Source organism: Hippocampus bargibanti, linkage group LG07 (assembly GCF_051943395.1).
Source record: "Hippocampus bargibanti isolate YZ-2025 linkage group LG07, ASM5194339v1, whole genome shotgun sequence".
In the NCBI taxonomy this organism is placed as follows: Eukaryota; Metazoa; Chordata; class Actinopteri; order Syngnathiformes; family Syngnathidae; genus Hippocampus; species Hippocampus bargibanti.
In genome coordinates this window covers 11,861,499-11,879,345 of record NC_142740.1, presented here as the reverse complement: position 1 = coordinate 11,879,345, position 17,847 = coordinate 11,861,499, and the positions used below count along the sequence as shown (strand labels likewise).

General features: G+C 39.7%; 1 protein-coding gene across 13 annotated transcripts in view; it reads left to right on the top strand.

Moving 5' to 3' along the window:
• The window catches only part of dock7 (dedicator of cytokinesis 7), a 72,119-nt gene extending 54,705 nt beyond the window's left edge, over positions 1 to 17,414 (top strand). For 8 of the 13 annotated variants that reach the window (XM_088999916.1, XM_088999915.1, XM_088999913.1 and 5 more), the window contains 13 exons: positions 719 to 877; positions 1,942 to 2,042; positions 2,889 to 3,081; positions 3,499 to 3,642; positions 3,766 to 3,897; positions 4,852 to 4,866; positions 9,178 to 9,303; positions 11,181 to 11,270; positions 11,346 to 11,582; positions 11,689 to 11,832; positions 12,823 to 12,929; positions 14,199 to 14,366; positions 15,735 to 17,414. In XM_088999916.1, the coding sequence (XP_088856042.1) occupies positions 719 to 877; positions 1,942 to 2,042; positions 2,889 to 3,081; positions 3,499 to 3,642; positions 3,766 to 3,897; positions 4,852 to 4,866; positions 9,178 to 9,303; positions 11,181 to 11,270; positions 11,346 to 11,582; positions 11,689 to 11,832; positions 12,823 to 12,929; positions 14,199 to 14,366; positions 15,735 to 15,777 (1,659 nt within the window). In that variant the 3' untranslated portion in view covers positions 15,778 to 17,414. Of the gene's footprint in view, positions 1 to 718; positions 878 to 1,941; positions 2,043 to 2,888; positions 3,082 to 3,498; positions 3,643 to 3,765; positions 3,898 to 4,851; positions 4,867 to 5,972; positions 6,036 to 9,168; positions 9,304 to 11,180; positions 11,271 to 11,345; positions 11,583 to 11,688; positions 11,833 to 12,822; positions 12,930 to 14,198; positions 14,367 to 15,734 lie in introns of those variants that run through there. The other 5 variants (XM_088999914.1, XM_088999912.1, XM_088999917.1 and 2 more) reach the window with 2 other exon arrangements.
• Positions 17,415 to 17,847: the final 433 nt, after the last annotated feature.

Sequence of the window (17,847 nt, the reverse complement as noted above, 5' to 3'; positions counted from 1 at the left end):
TTAATTGTTTCCCAGAAAGTGTGTGTAAGGTGAAAAGTTCGTCTCACAAACATTTATTACCGTTTAGAATACATTAGAATGAGAATAATCTGTTCGCAGGTCCCCATAAAACATAATTTTCTACTAAATAAGCCTTAAAACTAGACAAAATATACCTTATTTTATGTATAATAAATGTGATATTGTATTGTAATTAAATGAATAAACTGTACTATATAATAAAGTCGTTTTATTTACCTTTGTGATGGTAGTTGTCAATGGATGACAAACTTCCAGCCTGCCTCTTGATGATATCCGAGTGAAGTTGCCGTGCTTTCCCGGCGATAATACCCTCACTCACACTGGCCCCTGCTAGCTGCTTTTCATTTATCCAAATCAATAGAAGTTTTTCTTTTGTGTCCTCTTTGGCTTAACACTAGCCTGTGGTAAGGTCATTTTCGGTCCCATCATAGCAAAAGTACTCCATTCGATAAAAAAAACCACGTCCGCACTCAAAGAAAGCGGGTGACAAAAGCTAGTCCGCCAGCCACCGTGATCTCCTTCTTCTGCTCGATCGTAATTTTCTTTAATGTCTTCTTAGGCTTAACCCTAGCCTGTGGTGGGGTCCTTTTCATAATAGCAAAAGTACTCCACTGGATAACAAACCACGTCTGCACTCAAAGGATTCCTTGTCCAATGCTGCTCCTGATTCTTTTTATTTTAATTTATTTTTTTTTAGAATTTTGCAAGGGTGAAGATGCAGGTGACAATGTCTCTTTCGTCATTGGTGGGAACCTCCCAGAATTTTAACGAGGAGTTCCTGCGTCGCTCTCTGAAGACAATTCTTACTTATGCAGAAGAGGACCTTGAGCTTCGGGAAACGACCTTTCCAGACCAGGTATTGAATATTTTGTCCAAATGTCAATGTCAGTAATTCCAATTTAAAAAGAAAGAAGATTTAATTTATTCTTTGTGTTTCGCTATACCTTAAAGGACAACCGACGTCACTTTTTTGTTTCTTAACTGACATCAGAAAAACGTTTTATAGCATCTAAAATACCAAAACACGTAGTATGATATTTTTATTCAAATGCAAAACACCAATAAAAATGACTTAAAGTGTCCAAAATCTGCAAAAAAATGAGCTGCGAATTGGGCATTTTCAGAAAGTCCCGCCCCCAGTTCGTGACGTCACGCCAAGACGTCTTGCATTGCTTGAGAATAAAAAAATTGGCTTCAGATTCGGAGAATATGCTTTCTTGTTACACCTCCAGTTATGAATATGATTCAAATAGTTCTGAAGAGGAAAGCATACATGTTTGCAATCGATTAAATAAATTATTCAATGCCATTTTGAGGCAACATTGGGGAGAAACGATCACCAGAAAAGAGGCACAAAATGGCGACCTCCTGTGGCCACCTCCGTTTTCACAGGCTGATAAATTCCTTATATGGAGCTTGGACACCCTTTTCTGGCGGCTTTTGGGTGCAACATAAGGTTTTCAGACCAAGCAATACAGCAAAATACATTAACGTGATGGAAGGACTGCTACAATGTGTCTTTTTCGGTCAGGGGGCGTTCCTTTAGTGACATCACGTACGAACTCGTCACCAACTCAAAAACAAGACTTCCTGAATATTCAGCGCGAGTCTTAAAACGTAAAATATAGCTATATGCGGTGGGATCTTTTTAAAATACGCTCAGTAGAAGTCATTTGAAGCCATTTTACAAATTATGGACACAACTTGTCCGAAGACGTCGGTTGTCCTTTAAGTCATTTTATTGGTGTTTTGCATTTGACTGAAAATATCAGCCTGTGTGTTTTGGGTATTTTAAATGCTATAAAACGTTTTTCTGATGTCAGTTAGGAAACAAAAAAATGGTGTCGGTTGTCCTTTAAGGAATGTTTGGAAGAAGTAATATATGCACAAGTTTGAATGCCCTCACTCCTTTTTTTCTAGGTGCAAGACCTTGTTTTTAACTTGCACATGATTCTGTCGGACACAGTCAAGATGAAGGAACACCAGGAAGACCCTGAAATGCTAATTGATCTCATGTACAGGTGCTGTACAAAGCTGATGAATGTTCATGAAAATATTTTCCGTTATAGATTATCCCTCATTTATCCTTAAGCAGTACCGACTTTTATCAAAGTCAAGTCAAAGTCAGCTTTATTGTCAAATATGCTAATATGCATGACATACAGCACAGATGAAATTTTTATGGTGCATGGTTGCTTTTTCTGTATTAAACACATACACAAGACACACTTCATTATTTAAGCAATTTATTTAGTAAATTGTCCAAGTTCTCCATCAATCATGCCAGGTTTCTTCGCGTCATTGTCAGAAGCGGTTTTGTTGCTGTGCGGCTCCTCAGAAATAATGCCATCTTTTGCAAAAGCTTGTGCAACAGTGAAAGCAGACACGTTAGCCCAAGCATCCACACCCCATTCACAAATGTTGCCGTTATTTGCTCGTCGCTACCTCCTAGTCTGAGTAAAACTGTTCACCTTCACTCCCATGCCACGTGGTATCAAATTTCCTGTTTACACCACTAGAGTTCCTTTGCCATGCCTCTCGGAATGATGCCAAGCTCCGCTTTCATTTACTGCACTTGATTTTTCACAGCGGCTGTAGGATCACTATACACAGAGTAATAGATACTATACAGGGACGTGTAGATAAATACATCCAGACTCTTTTCTTAGATTTTCTCTGATTTTCACCTCTTACATCCAGCAACGTGTCGGCCCCACATCAGTCATTAAATTCACATAACACCGTTCACAAAATGTGGAAGTCGGTGCAGAGACAAGATGCCTCACATTATTAGGTGCCTCTTGAGAGTTTTAAGTGTACCTCTTGGTTGTAAAAATATGGAATTTTGATTTGATTTCCATCGGCAGGATTGCAAAGGGTTACCAGACGTCACCTGACTTGCGGCTTACTTGGCTCCAGAATATGGCCGGAAAACATTCTGAGAGGAACAACCATGCCGAAGCTGCTCAATGTTTAGTGCACAGTGCTGCCTTGGTAGCAGAATATCTGAGCATGTTGGAAGACCGAAAGCATCTACCTGTGGGCTGCGTGACCTTCCAGGTTAGGACATTTGGCAACATTTTTTTGCATACAGAATGTGTATATCCTATTCCAGTGTTTTTCAACCTTTTTTGAACCAGGGCACGTTTTTTAACATTGGAATTTTTTTTGCGGCAGACCACAAACCATCTCGCAGGAAAAAGGCAATCTGTGACGCCACACGGACAAATATTAAATGACCCTCACAGTGTTTTCAGCACAGACACAGGACAATGACATAATATTGGCAGAAAATGATTAATAAATGTTTGTAAAATTTTACATTTGAAAAAGGGGCATTGGATAGTTTCTCACGGCACACCTGACGTTTTCTCACGGCACACTAGTGTGCCGCGGCACACTGGTTGAAAATCACTGTCCTATTCAATATAGCTATTTGTTTCCAGTTTGTGCATTTACATGTGTTTTTGCTTGTAGAATATTTCATCCAACGTGCTGGAGGAATCTGCCGTCTCAGATGATGTGGTGTCACCAGATGAGGAAGGCATCTGCTCGGGAAAATACTTTACGGAGCTGGGGCTTGTGGGACTCTTGGAGCAAGCAGCTTCATCATTTTCTTTGGTGTGAACATTTGGAATCTGTTGACATAATAGTGGTTCCATTCTGAATTTTGATACAATTTTTTAATCCCAAATCCTAGTGCAACGTTTTTGGTATATTTCTGTATTTTTTTTTTCCAATTAGGCTGGTATGTACGAGGCTGTGAATGAGGTGTACAAGGTACTGATCCCCGTCCATGAAGCCAACAGAGATGCAAAGAAGTTAGCCACCATTCATGGTAAACTACAGGAAGCCTTTGGCAAAATTGTTCATCAGGTAAATATGCATAATACTGTAATTTCACCTAAACACTAACTATACATATTTAAATCGATACAACCTTCTTAAATTAATTAATCAGATTAAAAAAAAATAAGCAGGTTTGGTTCAACTCCTCATTTACCCCCCCCCCCCCCACACACACACACACACACAATATTGGTGTTATATTCAGAAGTACTGCTGGATAAAGTGCAATCAGAAGACAGCAAGATGAGGGGTGTAATATTGATTCATTTCTTCTAGCAGCAGTCATTAATATAGCTTCACTATACTGTAACATGTGCTGTTAGGCAGGAAGGTATTCCTGATATTTTTCTCACCCTATATGGTACCTGTTTCAGATTGTTGGTGTCAATACAAGACACTCACTATATTGCATATTATGGGAGTTTTATTACCATATATTTCAAGTGCTACTTTTGCAAATTTCTCTCATGAATTACCCTGTTGGAAACGTTTGTCTGGTATGTTTTAAGGCAAGGGTGTCAAAGTCCTTTTTTGCCGCGGACAACATTGGTTTCCTCTTGGGGGGCCGTTATGAATTTGGGGAATCCATTAGAATGTGTAATCCCCTCCACATTTTACATCCAATATTACATCCAGAACACACAACAAATTAATGAACTAGTTTTCAAATCTGTAGTCAAGAATAATGACTTTTATTGTGGTTTACATGGGACAATTTGAAATTTTGGTTCAGACTTTAGAACACGACATGGCAATTGACGTGCTTGATTTGCTTTTGTGGGCAAAATAAAATGTCGTGGTGGGCCAGACTTGACCCCCTGGCCTTGACTTTGACACCGGTGTTTTTAAGGGATTTGGCATGGAATCATTCACAAGAGCCCTTTTGTTGATGTAAAATCACTGAAACTGTTGAGTGTTACTGTACATCGGTGTTGTGAGTGTGATGTGGTTCACGTGTCCTGTGTTCTCTTTTACACACAGAGTACTGGCTGGGAGGTAGGTGGTTGAATGGTTCCTGCTCGACTTTTGTTTCCATAATATTTATTTCTTTGTTTGACAGTTTTATTTGTGTTCAGTCATTTCATTTCCTAGCCACAGATTTTCTGTTTCTCGCTTTGCTTTTCACAAACAGTACGTCTAGTTCATTAACATCCGAAGAAAAACATTGAATGTCTGCTGCAATCAGGGACACTTGCTGCACTGGCAGCAAAAAAAAGATGTTTTGCTACTCATCTTCATGCTTCCATCTCTTCATATGAGGGGGGGCAATTTTTTTATTGTATTTTGTTTATGTGATACTGTTAACCGGCTGTGTGCATGGGGGCCACAGTGTTTGACACTAAAAGTCTCTGAATGCATCACAAGCGCGCTCTCCTTTACTTCATCCTCTCTCCATCCGAGGTGCCGGCCAGAACGTAGACATTTGGCTGACAACTCCACCCCTTGGCTTTCTACTCAGGGCTCGATTTCAGTGCAGTATCCTTGGTCACCCTCTCTGGTTTAACCACCGTGTGTTTCATACATAATTGACTGATGCAAACTTGCATCAGGTTGACGTTTGAGATTATCAAAACACTTCTAATTCGTGTTTAAAGCGCTCTCTAATCTCGTGTCAATTTTGATGTTCTTCTTCCCCACTTTTTCCACGAGTTTCAACTAAATCGATCCCTGTTTATTCTGGTTTGATTTATTTGATCTGATTTTTTTTATAATAACAATTACTTTGTTTCCTGGTTTGTTGCATGGACAGAGCACTCGTTTCTTCAACTGCACAAGACAGTGCATGACATGTTTTGAATTGTGGAGAGTTTTTTTCTCACTTCATTTTTGTATCTATTCAGTCGCCTCCCCCTGCCCCCTTGTACCGGTTAACATTTGCATGGTTCATTCACTTCCTCAATAATCTGTTTGTGTTCTTTAAAAATGTTGGTGCCCATGCCAATGTTAATTTGTATTGTTTTGAAAACATTTTGAAGGAAGTTAATTCTCATTAAAATTTGTTCTGTTTTCTCCTTTTTGATTTTCCTGGTTCCCGATCCCTCCTTCCCACTTTACTTAATTGTTTCTTGTGGTAAGTTTTTTTTTCTTTGTTTGTTTTCAAGGCTTCTCACAATTTATTTATGCAAACAGCAACATTTAATCCAAGATAGGTTGATATCCCGAATTAACCACATGTGGCTCCAGAGCCGCAAGTTGCCATCCCCGCAAGTTGCCATCCCCGCAAGTTGCACTCCATGAGAAGACGCATAGAATAGAAACTACATTTGTGGCTGTGGTTACATTATGCATCCACTATATGGCGCTATGCTAAAGGGAATGCAATGCAGCTTTATTTATCTGGAGCTTTCACAACCGCTGCAGCTGTAACAAAGCCATTACAACTGGTCACAAACACTGACCTAAAACATAAATATAAACAGCACCGTTCAACAATGATAGACTAAAGTTCTGCAGATAGTTGATTCAACAAAAAGGCTATGTCTTGCTTCTACACTTCCTCTTTCATTTAGTCAGTCGTTCACTACTGCATGCTTTTGTTTTTATCTTTATTTCATAAGGGCTGCGCAGAGCTCACAAAATAGTTGCTAATAATCACCACTAGATGGCAGAACAACACTAACAAGGAAACAACTTCGTGGGGAATATCGTCTTTTTACACCATACTTGTATATCCGGTGCATCAAATTATCAGGCTCACTGTCGGCTTTTGAGAACATCGAATACCTTTAGGGATGGCTTATAGTGCTGAAAATATATTAATCCTAAAATGTGTTAGGATGAAAACCTGATGTTCTAGAGCAGGCGTCGGGAACCTTTTTGACTAAGAGAGCCATAAAGTAAAATATTTAGAAATGTCTTTCAGTGAGAGTCACACACACGCGAGCGCACGAAAACACGCACGCACGCGCTCACGAAAACACGCACGCACGCGCGGCCACTTTTCAACAAAATGTCAGAATGTGTTATTTAATGTAACTTTGTGACAGTACTCACCGTTAACATGTTTTTAACATGAAGGATTTTCCGTTCCTCATGATTGGTAAAAATCCAGGCAAACGATCGGAATGAAAGTCAACTTGCCGGGTCCCCAGGCGAAGTTACTGCTAGCTAGCCTGCACACAGCTCATTAGCTTCCACACTTGCTATCTGCAATATACTTCTCGGAGAAGTATATTGATGCTAACGTTAACATGGAGCTTGTTAAAATATCACTGACATTCGACTGTTTCATCGACGTTATTGTTCAATTGCAAATTGGAATCGCGAATCCTCCGGTGCATTCAAGCTGGAGTGTACTCGTCATTTTATTTACTTGTTGGGCTCATTTAAAGGGCCGTTTACCTGCTTCAACTGACGCCAGTGTCATCCAATCAAAATTGCGCTTTCCGCCAACTGCAGCCCCAAGAGGAAATGTACGGCGAAAAAGCGAGAATATGTATTTAATTTTATCGGCGAGCCATATGCAATCATCAAAAGAGCCATATATGGCTCGCGAGCCATAGGTTCCCGACCCCTGTTCTAGAGTCAAAAATGCGGGCAGATTCTTAATCTTCTTATTTTCCTTTCGGCTTTTCCCCTCAGGGGTTGTCACAGCGAATCAATGTCCTCCATCAGAGGTTTGATCCGCATGTATTTGTTTTGGCAAACGGTAGCAATAATTCATCTTGAACAGTTTAGCTGATTAAGAAAAAAAAGAAACATTGGAAAAATATGTTGATGAGTTATTAGTAGATGATATGGCACTCCCAATGATTTACTGTTGGTTTTACTATTGCTCCTAACCTATCTACATTTACGGTGCACAAATGTAGTGCACATATATTTTAGTGGGCTGTATTTTAAAATGGCTGGGGCAAGGTTTTTTCATGCATCAGCTTACCTTGCCCTTATGACATGCTCAGCAAGACCTCATCCTGTTTGATGTTGACTTGGCCAAGTGGAAATTTCATGTTTCCCCCCCCCCGAAATATGCTGCTGTTGATTTACAGCTGGGTGTTTTGTTGCTATTGAGATGTGGTTATTTCTAACATGACAATGCAATATGTGTGACACAACCTTCCAACCCAAATTGACCTTTCAAACAATCGGATACTTTCTAATTCACCCAGCACAATGAGACCATATTTAGTCACATTATTTTCCGTTTTTCCCTGCATGACGTTAAGAAAACACTCAACGTATTAAATTGGAATGACTGTCAATTTCAAATGTATCTTTTTTTTCGATTAGTGGGGCAGAAAATGGATGAATGGATGGAATTCATGTCACAAATACAAAAACTTCGACCCTTTTAACTTGGTTGTACAGTGATACCTGAGCTTACAAACTTAATTGGTTCCCAGAAAGTGTAAGGCGAAAAGTGTGTCTTCCAAACATTAATTTCCCAAAGGAAACCATTCAAAATGAGAAAAATCAATTTCCAGATCCCATAAAACATAATTTTCTGCTACGTAAGCCTTAAAACTACACAAAATATACCTTATTTTATGTATAATAAATGTGCTATTGTATTGTAATTAAAGAAATAAACTGTACTATATAATAAAGTCGTTTTATTTACCTTTGTGATGGTCGTTGATGTAGTTGCCTCTTGATGATATCCAAGTGAAGTATGCTTTCTCGGCGATAATACCCTCACACACGGTCCCCTGCTAGCTGCTTTTTCGTTAATCCAAATCAACAAAAGTTTTTCAACCTCTTCTATTGCCTGAGACCATTGCTTAGATAGACGACACAGACACACCCTTAGCCACACGTAGCATTGGTCAACTTAGCATACTGGTACTGGGACGCTAAGTCACACAAAAGGCACACCTTGTCCGTGTTTCTTTTTTCGGTACCATAATGGCAAATGTATCATTGATAACAAACTACGTATGCCACATATGCACTCAGATAACGGGTGTGTGGAAAAGTAGTCCGGCAGCCACGGTGGCGCTGTTCAGCCGTGTGGTTTGGTGTTATTCCGCCGAAAACTAGTCCGCCAGCCATTGTGGCGCTTCGTGTGATTCCCGAAAACTAGTTCGTATGCCAAGATTATATTCTCGCGAATTTAATGTCCGTGAGCTAAAGCGTTCGTCAGCCAAGCTATCACTGTACTATAGTTTTCCCCTTGTGACAACATTGTGATTTATGATCATTGTGTGCGCATAATGGGTTTCATGGAGTCACAGTTGACTGCTTGAAGTACTTAACACATTTGCTAAGCATTGGCAATCAACAGAAACGAGTTTGATGTAAATTGCATTTCTGTTTATGCAGCACTAAGACATGTTCTCTCTTGTTTCTTGTCAACAGGATGGGAAGAGGATGTTTGGAACGTACTTCAGAGTTGGATTTTATGGTTCCAAATTTGGCGATTTGGATGAGCAGGAGTTTGTGTACAAAGAGCCAGCTATCACCAAGCTGGCGGAAATATCTCACAGACTGGAGGTGAGGTTAAGACACAAATGGCATGGCGGTAATTATGCCCAAAGTGCTCAAATATTCAGTTTTGGTGCATGTAACAAGCCCATTATGATGATATCAAAAATGACTTGTGATTTTTTTATATATTAGTGGTATTGGTTTCCGTTGTTATTGTGAAGTGCTGATTATACAATTCCGAGAGATGGCAGGGGGGTTCCATTTTGCAATAAGGGTGTCACTTAGTGAGGCACTTTGAATACTTTATGGAGCAACGTAGATCAGTGCGGTTAGGATGGCGGAAAAAAAATCATTGGCACTTCTCTACCCACTCTCAAGAACTTGCACACTGCAAGAATCAAGACAAGAGTGTGGAAAATCCTACTGGACTCTCCACAACCTGCCCACCACCTTTTCCAGCTACTCCCCTCAGCAGGCGCTACCGATCCATGCGCAGCAAATCCAGCGGACATTTAAACAGCTTCTTCTCCCAAGCCATTAACTCTCTAAACCGTAAACCAAATATAACTGTATAGTGCCTCTTTGTATCCTCGTAGCTCTTTCATTTGGCTCAATGGAACATTCGGTATCCAGTTCAAAGTCCTTATTTGAGTGGTTATCTGAACGCGATAGAGTGCTACTAGGAAGGCGAAGGTAGGCCATCACCAACAGGTGGTCCCAGGAACACCCACAATTCACGTTTATCCCTGAGGATGTTATATATAAAAGGTGGCCCGGCAACACCTCTGGATCCTCATCCGAAAAGCGGATGGGGAGAGTCCAAGTTCTCCCGAGACTCAAACCAACCTCTCCTCTTTCATCTAGTACTGCTTCATGTCACAAAGCGGGTGCAGAAAGTGATAAAGTCGTTATTAATGAAGCAGGAATCAAGTAAAAACAAGAAGGTTCTTTAATTTAGGAATGGCACAAATTGTGACCCCCCCACTACCCCAAAAGGCAGGCAGGGGGAAAAAGCCAAGAGGAAAAGACAGAGATGGGGCATGTTGGGAGAGCTTTTATAAAGACGGACAGGATGTGACGCCATGTAAAGGCGGGCAGGATGTGACGTCATGTAAAGGCGGGCAGGACGTGACATATCAGGAAGTCCAAGAAAAACAAAAATATGCAAAAGGAAACAGAAAAGATGTTCAAAAATGTTCGTATAACGAATAGCCTCAACAGAAAGTGCTGAAGATGAATGACTCTCTGTCTTGTCATATTATTATTATTATTATTATTATTATTATTAATATTATTAATAATATTAATATTTTTACTTTATGTTACTTCCGGGTTGAGTGAACGCTGGTGCGTGTGACTGCCGCTGCTCACCCGCAGAAAAAAAATATCCTGTGACTGTAAAGTGTCCTTGAGAGTTTTGAAAGGCGCTTATAAATGAAATGTATTATTATGATGATGATGATGATGATGATTATCATCGCTGTAGCTTCAGCTATGTACTCACTTGAACCATGGTCTGCTTGATCCTTTGCACATGGTCTTACAGTTGGCCCTGAGGTACCATTTACATTAAGGGATTTGATTAGATTTGAGTAGATTAGCCTTTCTTGATGTCCTCCATACTTATTTGTCATGTATTTTTTTATAATGATACTTGTGCAGCTTGTTCTACTGGCGACACGTTCCTTGTGTGTTCTATATACTAGGCTAATAAAAGATGATTCTGATAAGAAATCAGGAAATGTGGCTGGTGTGCCACTTAGTGTTGAATGCATTTATACAGCATCTTTAAAAATCCATAGGATGTGCTGATTGATCGTGTGCCCGGATAGTGGCTCAGCAAAATGCTTCCACTTCTTATTTATTTAAGACAAAGGTTGAAGTTGTCCACAGTGTTGTCCACAGATGATCATTTAAATAATGTTTGTGGGTTTTGTTTTTAGGGTTTTTATGGAGACCAGTTTGGAGAAGATCAAGTAGAGGTCATTAAGGACTCCAATCCAGTAGACAAATGCAAGCTTGACCCGAATAAGGTTCATGTTCGACCCTCTTCATTTAATTCATCCATTCAGTAAAACCCAAAACGAACTCAATCGTTTTTTCTGCAGGCTTTCATCCAGATTACTTACGTGGAGCCCTACTTTGACACTTACGAGATGAAGGACCGCATCACCTACTTTGACAAGAACTACAACTTGCGTCGTTTTGTCTACTGCACCCCTTTTACGCTGGATGGACGGGCCCACGGGGACCTGCATGAGCAGTTCAAACGCAAGACCATCCTGACCACCTCCCACGCCTTCCCTTACATCAAGACACGCATCAACATTGTCCACAAAGAAGAGGTAAATCATACACAATGGTGCATGGTGGCAGACCATGCATGCCATTAGTTCCAATCGTAACCTGTGTCCAGTAGTAATTATCGCTTAATATCTCCTTTTTTTTCAGATTATCTCCACTCCCATTGAAGTGGCCATCGAGGACATGCAGAAGAAGACGCAAGAACTTGCCTTTGCTACCCACCAGGACCCTTCTGATGCCAAGATGCTGCAGATGGTCTTACAGGGCTCTGTGGGCACCACTGTCAACCAGGTGAGCGTTTGATGGGTTCAAAAATATATTTGATCACATGAATTAAAAACAAGGCAATGGCGTCTTCAACATTTTGAAATAAAGTGATACCTCAGTTTACGAACTTAATTGGTTCCAAGAAGGTGTGTGTAAGGTGAAATGTTAGTCTGCCAAACATTTATTTTCCATAAGAAAACATTAAAAATGAGAATAATCCGTTCCCAGGTCCCATAAAACATAATTTTCTACTAAATAAGCCTTAAAACTACAAAAAATATGCCTTATTTTATGTGTAATAAATGAGCTATTGTATTGTAACAAAAAAAGAAACTGTCCTGTATAATAAAGTTGTTTTATTGACCTTTGTGATCGTTGATGTAGTTGCCTCTTGATGATATCTGAGTGAAGTTGCCGTGCTTCCTCAGCGATAATACCCTCACTCACACGGTCCCCTGCTAGCTGATTTTCGTTAATCCAAATCAACAGAAGTTTTTCAACCTCTTCTACTGCCTGAGACCGTTGCTTAGACAACACAGAAACACCCTTAGCCACACGTAGTGATGGGCAATTTAGCAGACTGGTACTGGGACGCTAAGTCACACAAACGCACACCTCGCTCATGTTTTTCGATGATCTCCTTCTTCTGCTCGACCGTAATTTTCTTTTGTGTCCTCTTCGGCTTAACACTAGCCTGTGGTGGGTCTTTTTCCATACCATAATAGCAAAAGTAATCCACTCAATAGCAAACCCCGTCTGCACTCAATGAGGGTATGGAAAACTAGTCCGCCAGCCACCGTGGTGCTATTCGACCGTGTGGTTTGGTGTTCAACCGCCGAAAACTCGTCCGCCATCCACCGTGGCGCTGTGTGGTTTGGATCGTCCGCCGAAAACTAGTTTGTATGCCAAGATTATATTCTCGCAAAATTAATGTTCGTAAGGCGAAACATTTGGGAGCTTAAGTGTTTGTAACCTGAGGTATCAATGTATGTGTAATTTTTGTGTATTGTCCAGGGTCCTTTGGAGGTTGCGCAGGTGTTTCTGTCTGAAATTCCCAGTGACCCAAAACTGTACAGACACCACAATAAGTTACGTCTGTGCTTCAAGGACTTCACAAAGAGGTAGATGTTTTCACATTGCAAGTCTGAATGCCTAATTCCATTGAACCAACACCCTCCCTCCAAAACTTAAAAATTAGAAACAATGAAGGAAATCAAAACAACTGCTAACTCATATTAGTCGTTCCTCAACATGTCTCTTGGATGCAGATTGTAAATGCAATAATTGAGAATTACAGTATCACAATTCAGACAGCCATTTTCTAATCAGAATTATTTTTAATGGCCAATTATTTAAAACACACAAGGACTTCGTCTCTATTAGCGAGAGAAGCAAACAGGATAAACAAACGGTACACGCAAGCTATCAAAGTGATGTTTCTGCATCTTAACACGCTGCAAAAAAATGCATCCGTGCCTCCCCGTGTCAAGTCTCCCCCTCAGGTAGACATTGATTTTCTTTTGAGAACTCGGCCTTGTTTTGCATCTCGTTTATTTTCATTCACATTCGGTTCTGTTAGGGCTGAACAAGACCAGCTGTATAAAAACGGATATATATGTATGTGTGTGTGTGTGTGTGTGTGTGTGTGTGTGTGTGTGTGTGTGTGTGTGTGTGTGCATATATATATATATATATATATATATATATATATATATATATATATATATATATATATATATATATATATATATATATATATATATATATATATGATGTAAATGATGAATAAAATCCATTGATAGGCTCTTGTCCCTGTGGGTTAATGTCAACGAAATGACAGTCAGACACTGTGGACAGACTCGGAACCAGAAAGATTGTCCCTACTGCCGGCAGGAAACGCAGTCACCCACAACATATGTCTGAATTTTCCGTCCCTCTGCCAAGCTATTTATTGAGAGTACATTCAAATTAAAGCGATACATTAGTAAAACATAGTTTTCTTAATTATAATACCACACCTCTGGACGTTCTGAGCACCAACAGCTGTAAGCAATAAAACATTGTGTTTTCCATGAACTGATAAATTTGTAACCTGGCTAATGACCTCTTCATGTGTTAAGGAGTTTGAAGTCCTAAATTACTCCTGTGATAAGGAGTTCCCCAAGTCCTAAATTACTCCTGTGAAGCTGACCGTTTAACTTGCTGTGTCTGTTGACCAGATTGACCCCAGGTTGTCTGTGCTTCAATTGTGTATTGAGTCACAAGTGTTGACTAAGCATACAACAGCATGAAACTTTTAAATATGATAACTTCTTATTCTGTCTGATCTCTATCATTTAACAACACAGTTCTGGTTATTAATGGTATATTTGGACTAACCGTGGTCGCAGGTGTGAAGATGCCCTACGTAAGAACAAGAGTTTGATTGGTCCTGACCAGAAGGAGTATCAAAGGGAGCTTGAGAGGAACTATCACCGCCTGAAGGAGGCGCTACAGCCGCTCATTAACAGAAAGATTCCTCAGCTCTACAAACCTGTGCTACAGATCAACTCACACAGGTATGGGGGAGGGGTCTTCTCTCTTGCTCATAATGCTGCCTTCAAATTTTATTTAATTCCGTGGCCGATAACTCTGTTTATTCATACGTCAACTTAGTATTCTCCTTGTGAATGTGAATTTGATTCCCTAAATCTGTTCCAGTCCCACAAGAACCACCATTTTTTAACGATGAAAAATAGTACAGTGATACCTCAGTTTACGAACTTAATTGGTTTCCAGAAGGTGTGTGTAAGGTGAAAAGTGTGTCTTCCAAAAATTAATTTCACATAGCAAACCATTAAAATGAGAATAATCAGTTCCCAGGTCCCCATAAAACATAATTTTATCCTAAATAAGCCTTAAACCTACCCAGAATATACCTTATTTTATGTATAATAAAGGTGCTATTGTATTTTAATTAAAGAAATAAACTGTTCTGTACAATAAAGTCATTTTATTTATCTTTGTGATGGTCGTTGCTGGCTTGATGGAATGGAGTGGGAGGGATTTACTGTTCCTATATTGGTGTCAGCCATTGAAAGAAGCGATAACTTCCAGGTAGAGTGTCCTTGAGTTTTGAAAGGCGCTTATAAATGAAATGTATTATTTTTATCTTTACCATTATTATTATTATTATTATTATTATTATTATTATTATTATATTCCATAAGGACTCCCAGAAGAAGGGTTCGGGGTCAGTCCTGTGTAATGAAAGTCCGGTTGGGCGCTCCGTGTGTTTCCCGAAAACTAGTTCGTCTGCCAAGATTATATTCTCGCGAATTCAATGTTCGTAAGGCGAAAAGTTTGTTAGCTTAAGCGTTTGTAAGCCGAGGTATCACTGTACTTCATTGAAGAACGCTCAGACAACAGCTAATAATACATAAAACCCCAAAAGTCAAGGTCCCACTGTTGTTTTGTAAAAAGACAGTCCAATCAGTCATTGCTTTTACGCTGTAAAAATAATGCAACAATCGTACAGCTTTAGATGGAAGTTGAGATAGGCTACACCATTGGGGGTCTTTGCATAAAAAGCGCAGATAATGAAATCATTGTCCTGCATCGAAGTGTATCACGCGTTGTTTTTTTTTCTCCGGGTGCTCACACGTTCCAAAAACATGTGTGTTACGTTCAAAAATCAAAGAACAATAGAAGAAAGTCTGACCAAATCTATATGGAGTCAGCACGCTAAATACTTTTTTTCTGATGTGGCTGTCTTAAGATGCGACTGACAAATGGCAAAGCGGAATGTGACAAACGAAAGAAATTTACCTCATTCAGTCTTTTTCATTTTTGAAGGCTGAAAATTTAAACTTGGCCTCCTCTCTCTCTCTCTCTCTCTCTCTCTCTCTCTCTCTCTCTCTCTCTCTCTCTCTCTCTCCCTTTTCCAGAGATTCTTTCAGCAGATTGAGTCTTCGCAAAATTGACATTTGACGATGACGGAAGTCCGTATGCACAAAGCGCCACCAGAAGATGCAATATTAATTTATTATTGTGTGTAAATAGCAGCGTGTTCAGAATGGGTCAGCTTGTTTGTTATTGAAAAAGGCTTTCAAGTGTTCCAACTTGGTATTTCATTCCAGTGTCTTAACTTGTTTACACAACTCGATCAGCAGGATGAACAAGTGGGTCCGATTTTAAAGAGACACCGTGAACTTTTAGATTTGGGGAACATTCCCCCCCCCCCCCCCTAAGGCTGCATTGGTATTATGTAGGGCTTTTCATGAGAGGTACGAGACCTAGCTTGCCGAGATCTCCCAACCAACCGGTACCAGCAATGTTCATATCCTGTTTTTGGTTTCAAAAAGTGCCAAAAATTACTTTTAAGGACAAATTCTAAAATTTCTAACGTCAAGGTGTCTTTTTAACTCATTCACTGCCAGACAATATGTCCACTCCAGTGCCATTGTTTTTATCATTGTTACTCGAATTCCAGGACCCACAGAATATTGAGTTTTAAAGGACAACCGACACCATTTTTTTGTTTCCTAACTGACATCAGAACGTTTTATAGCATCTAAAATACACAAAACTGATATTTTTAGTCAAATGTAAAACACCAATAAAAATGACTTAAAGTCTCCCAAAACTGACACAAAATCAGCTCGGAACTGGGCAGATTCCGAAAGTCCCGCACCCTTGTTCTAGACGTCACTATTGGTCACACACTGCCTTGCTCTACAATTAAAACAATGGTGATGCTTTCTTGTTACTCATCCAGTTATGAATATGATTCAAATAGTTCTGAAGAGGAAAGCATAAATGTTTGCAATCTATTAAAAGAAGTCCTTCCGTATCAATTCGAGCCGTCTGGACTCCAATGTAGCGGCCAGAAAATGCACAAGATGGCGCACAAGCTCTGTTGGAAATGGCTGATTTGTCCGCTGGAAATTTGTGTAAACTTACACATTCTTCATGCGTGTGACCGCAATTGGCTGCGACACAGAACGATTCACCATCACATTATTTATTTGTTTTCCATATAATTTCGCCAACAACATGACGTTTTCAGACCAAACAAAGTAACCAAAATGCATTGTGTGTCGCTTTCTCGGTCACGGGCGTTCCAGACGTGACGTTGATGACGTCCCCGTCAGGCATCGTCATCAACTCGAAAACAAGACTTCCTGCATATTCAGCGCAAGTCTTAAAATGTAAAATATAGCTATATGCGGTGGAATCTTTGTAAAATACGCTCAGTAGAAGTCATTTAAAGTGATTTTACAATTTTTGGACACAACTTGTCCGGAGGTGTCGGTTGTCCTTTAAGAAACCTTTGACTCTCTTCTTTCATCAGAGAAAAAAATAGTTAATTCCTAAGTTATATGGGTCTGGAGTTATCTGAGCTTGAAATGGAGGCAGCTGTACAAAAGGCAAATGCTGCCCCCTCATTGGAGGAAAAAACATTGCCAGAGGTCTGACCAGTGCTTTATAAGAATGAAAAAACATAACCCGCACAAATTTGGGAATGGCGCTCCACGTCATGCTTTTCAATTCCCGAATAAATTCAGGAATGGCAGTGAATGAGTTAATGGTTTTTTTTTTGCGGGGGGGGGGGGGGGGGGGGGGCATATTTAATGTGTGCACTTTTTTTCTGGCGTAGCGATGCATTTCACAACTTGAAAGCTAAAGTTATTTGGGAGAAGGATGATGAAATAAAATTTGCAAAAAAATATATTATTTATCATATTGCTTTATTCCATTTTTGTTAAAATGTCAATGTTTTAAAGTTAGGTACTGAAATTGTATAATTTTATGTTTTTCTGTTTAGCTAATTTTAAATATTTTACTAAATAAATATTTTAACGGTCAGGCTGATGGTGGTGATTAATTTCTGCCTCGTGGAAATGATTGACAGCGCAGGTGTCAAAGTCCACTCGCCTACCTTTTTTTTTTGTCAGCTGAATCAACTTGTTGGAATGGGATAAATATCTCAAACATTTAGGATATGACCGGAGTTTAACACTTGTGTAGATGAGTAATTCCATTATTTACTGTATAAGA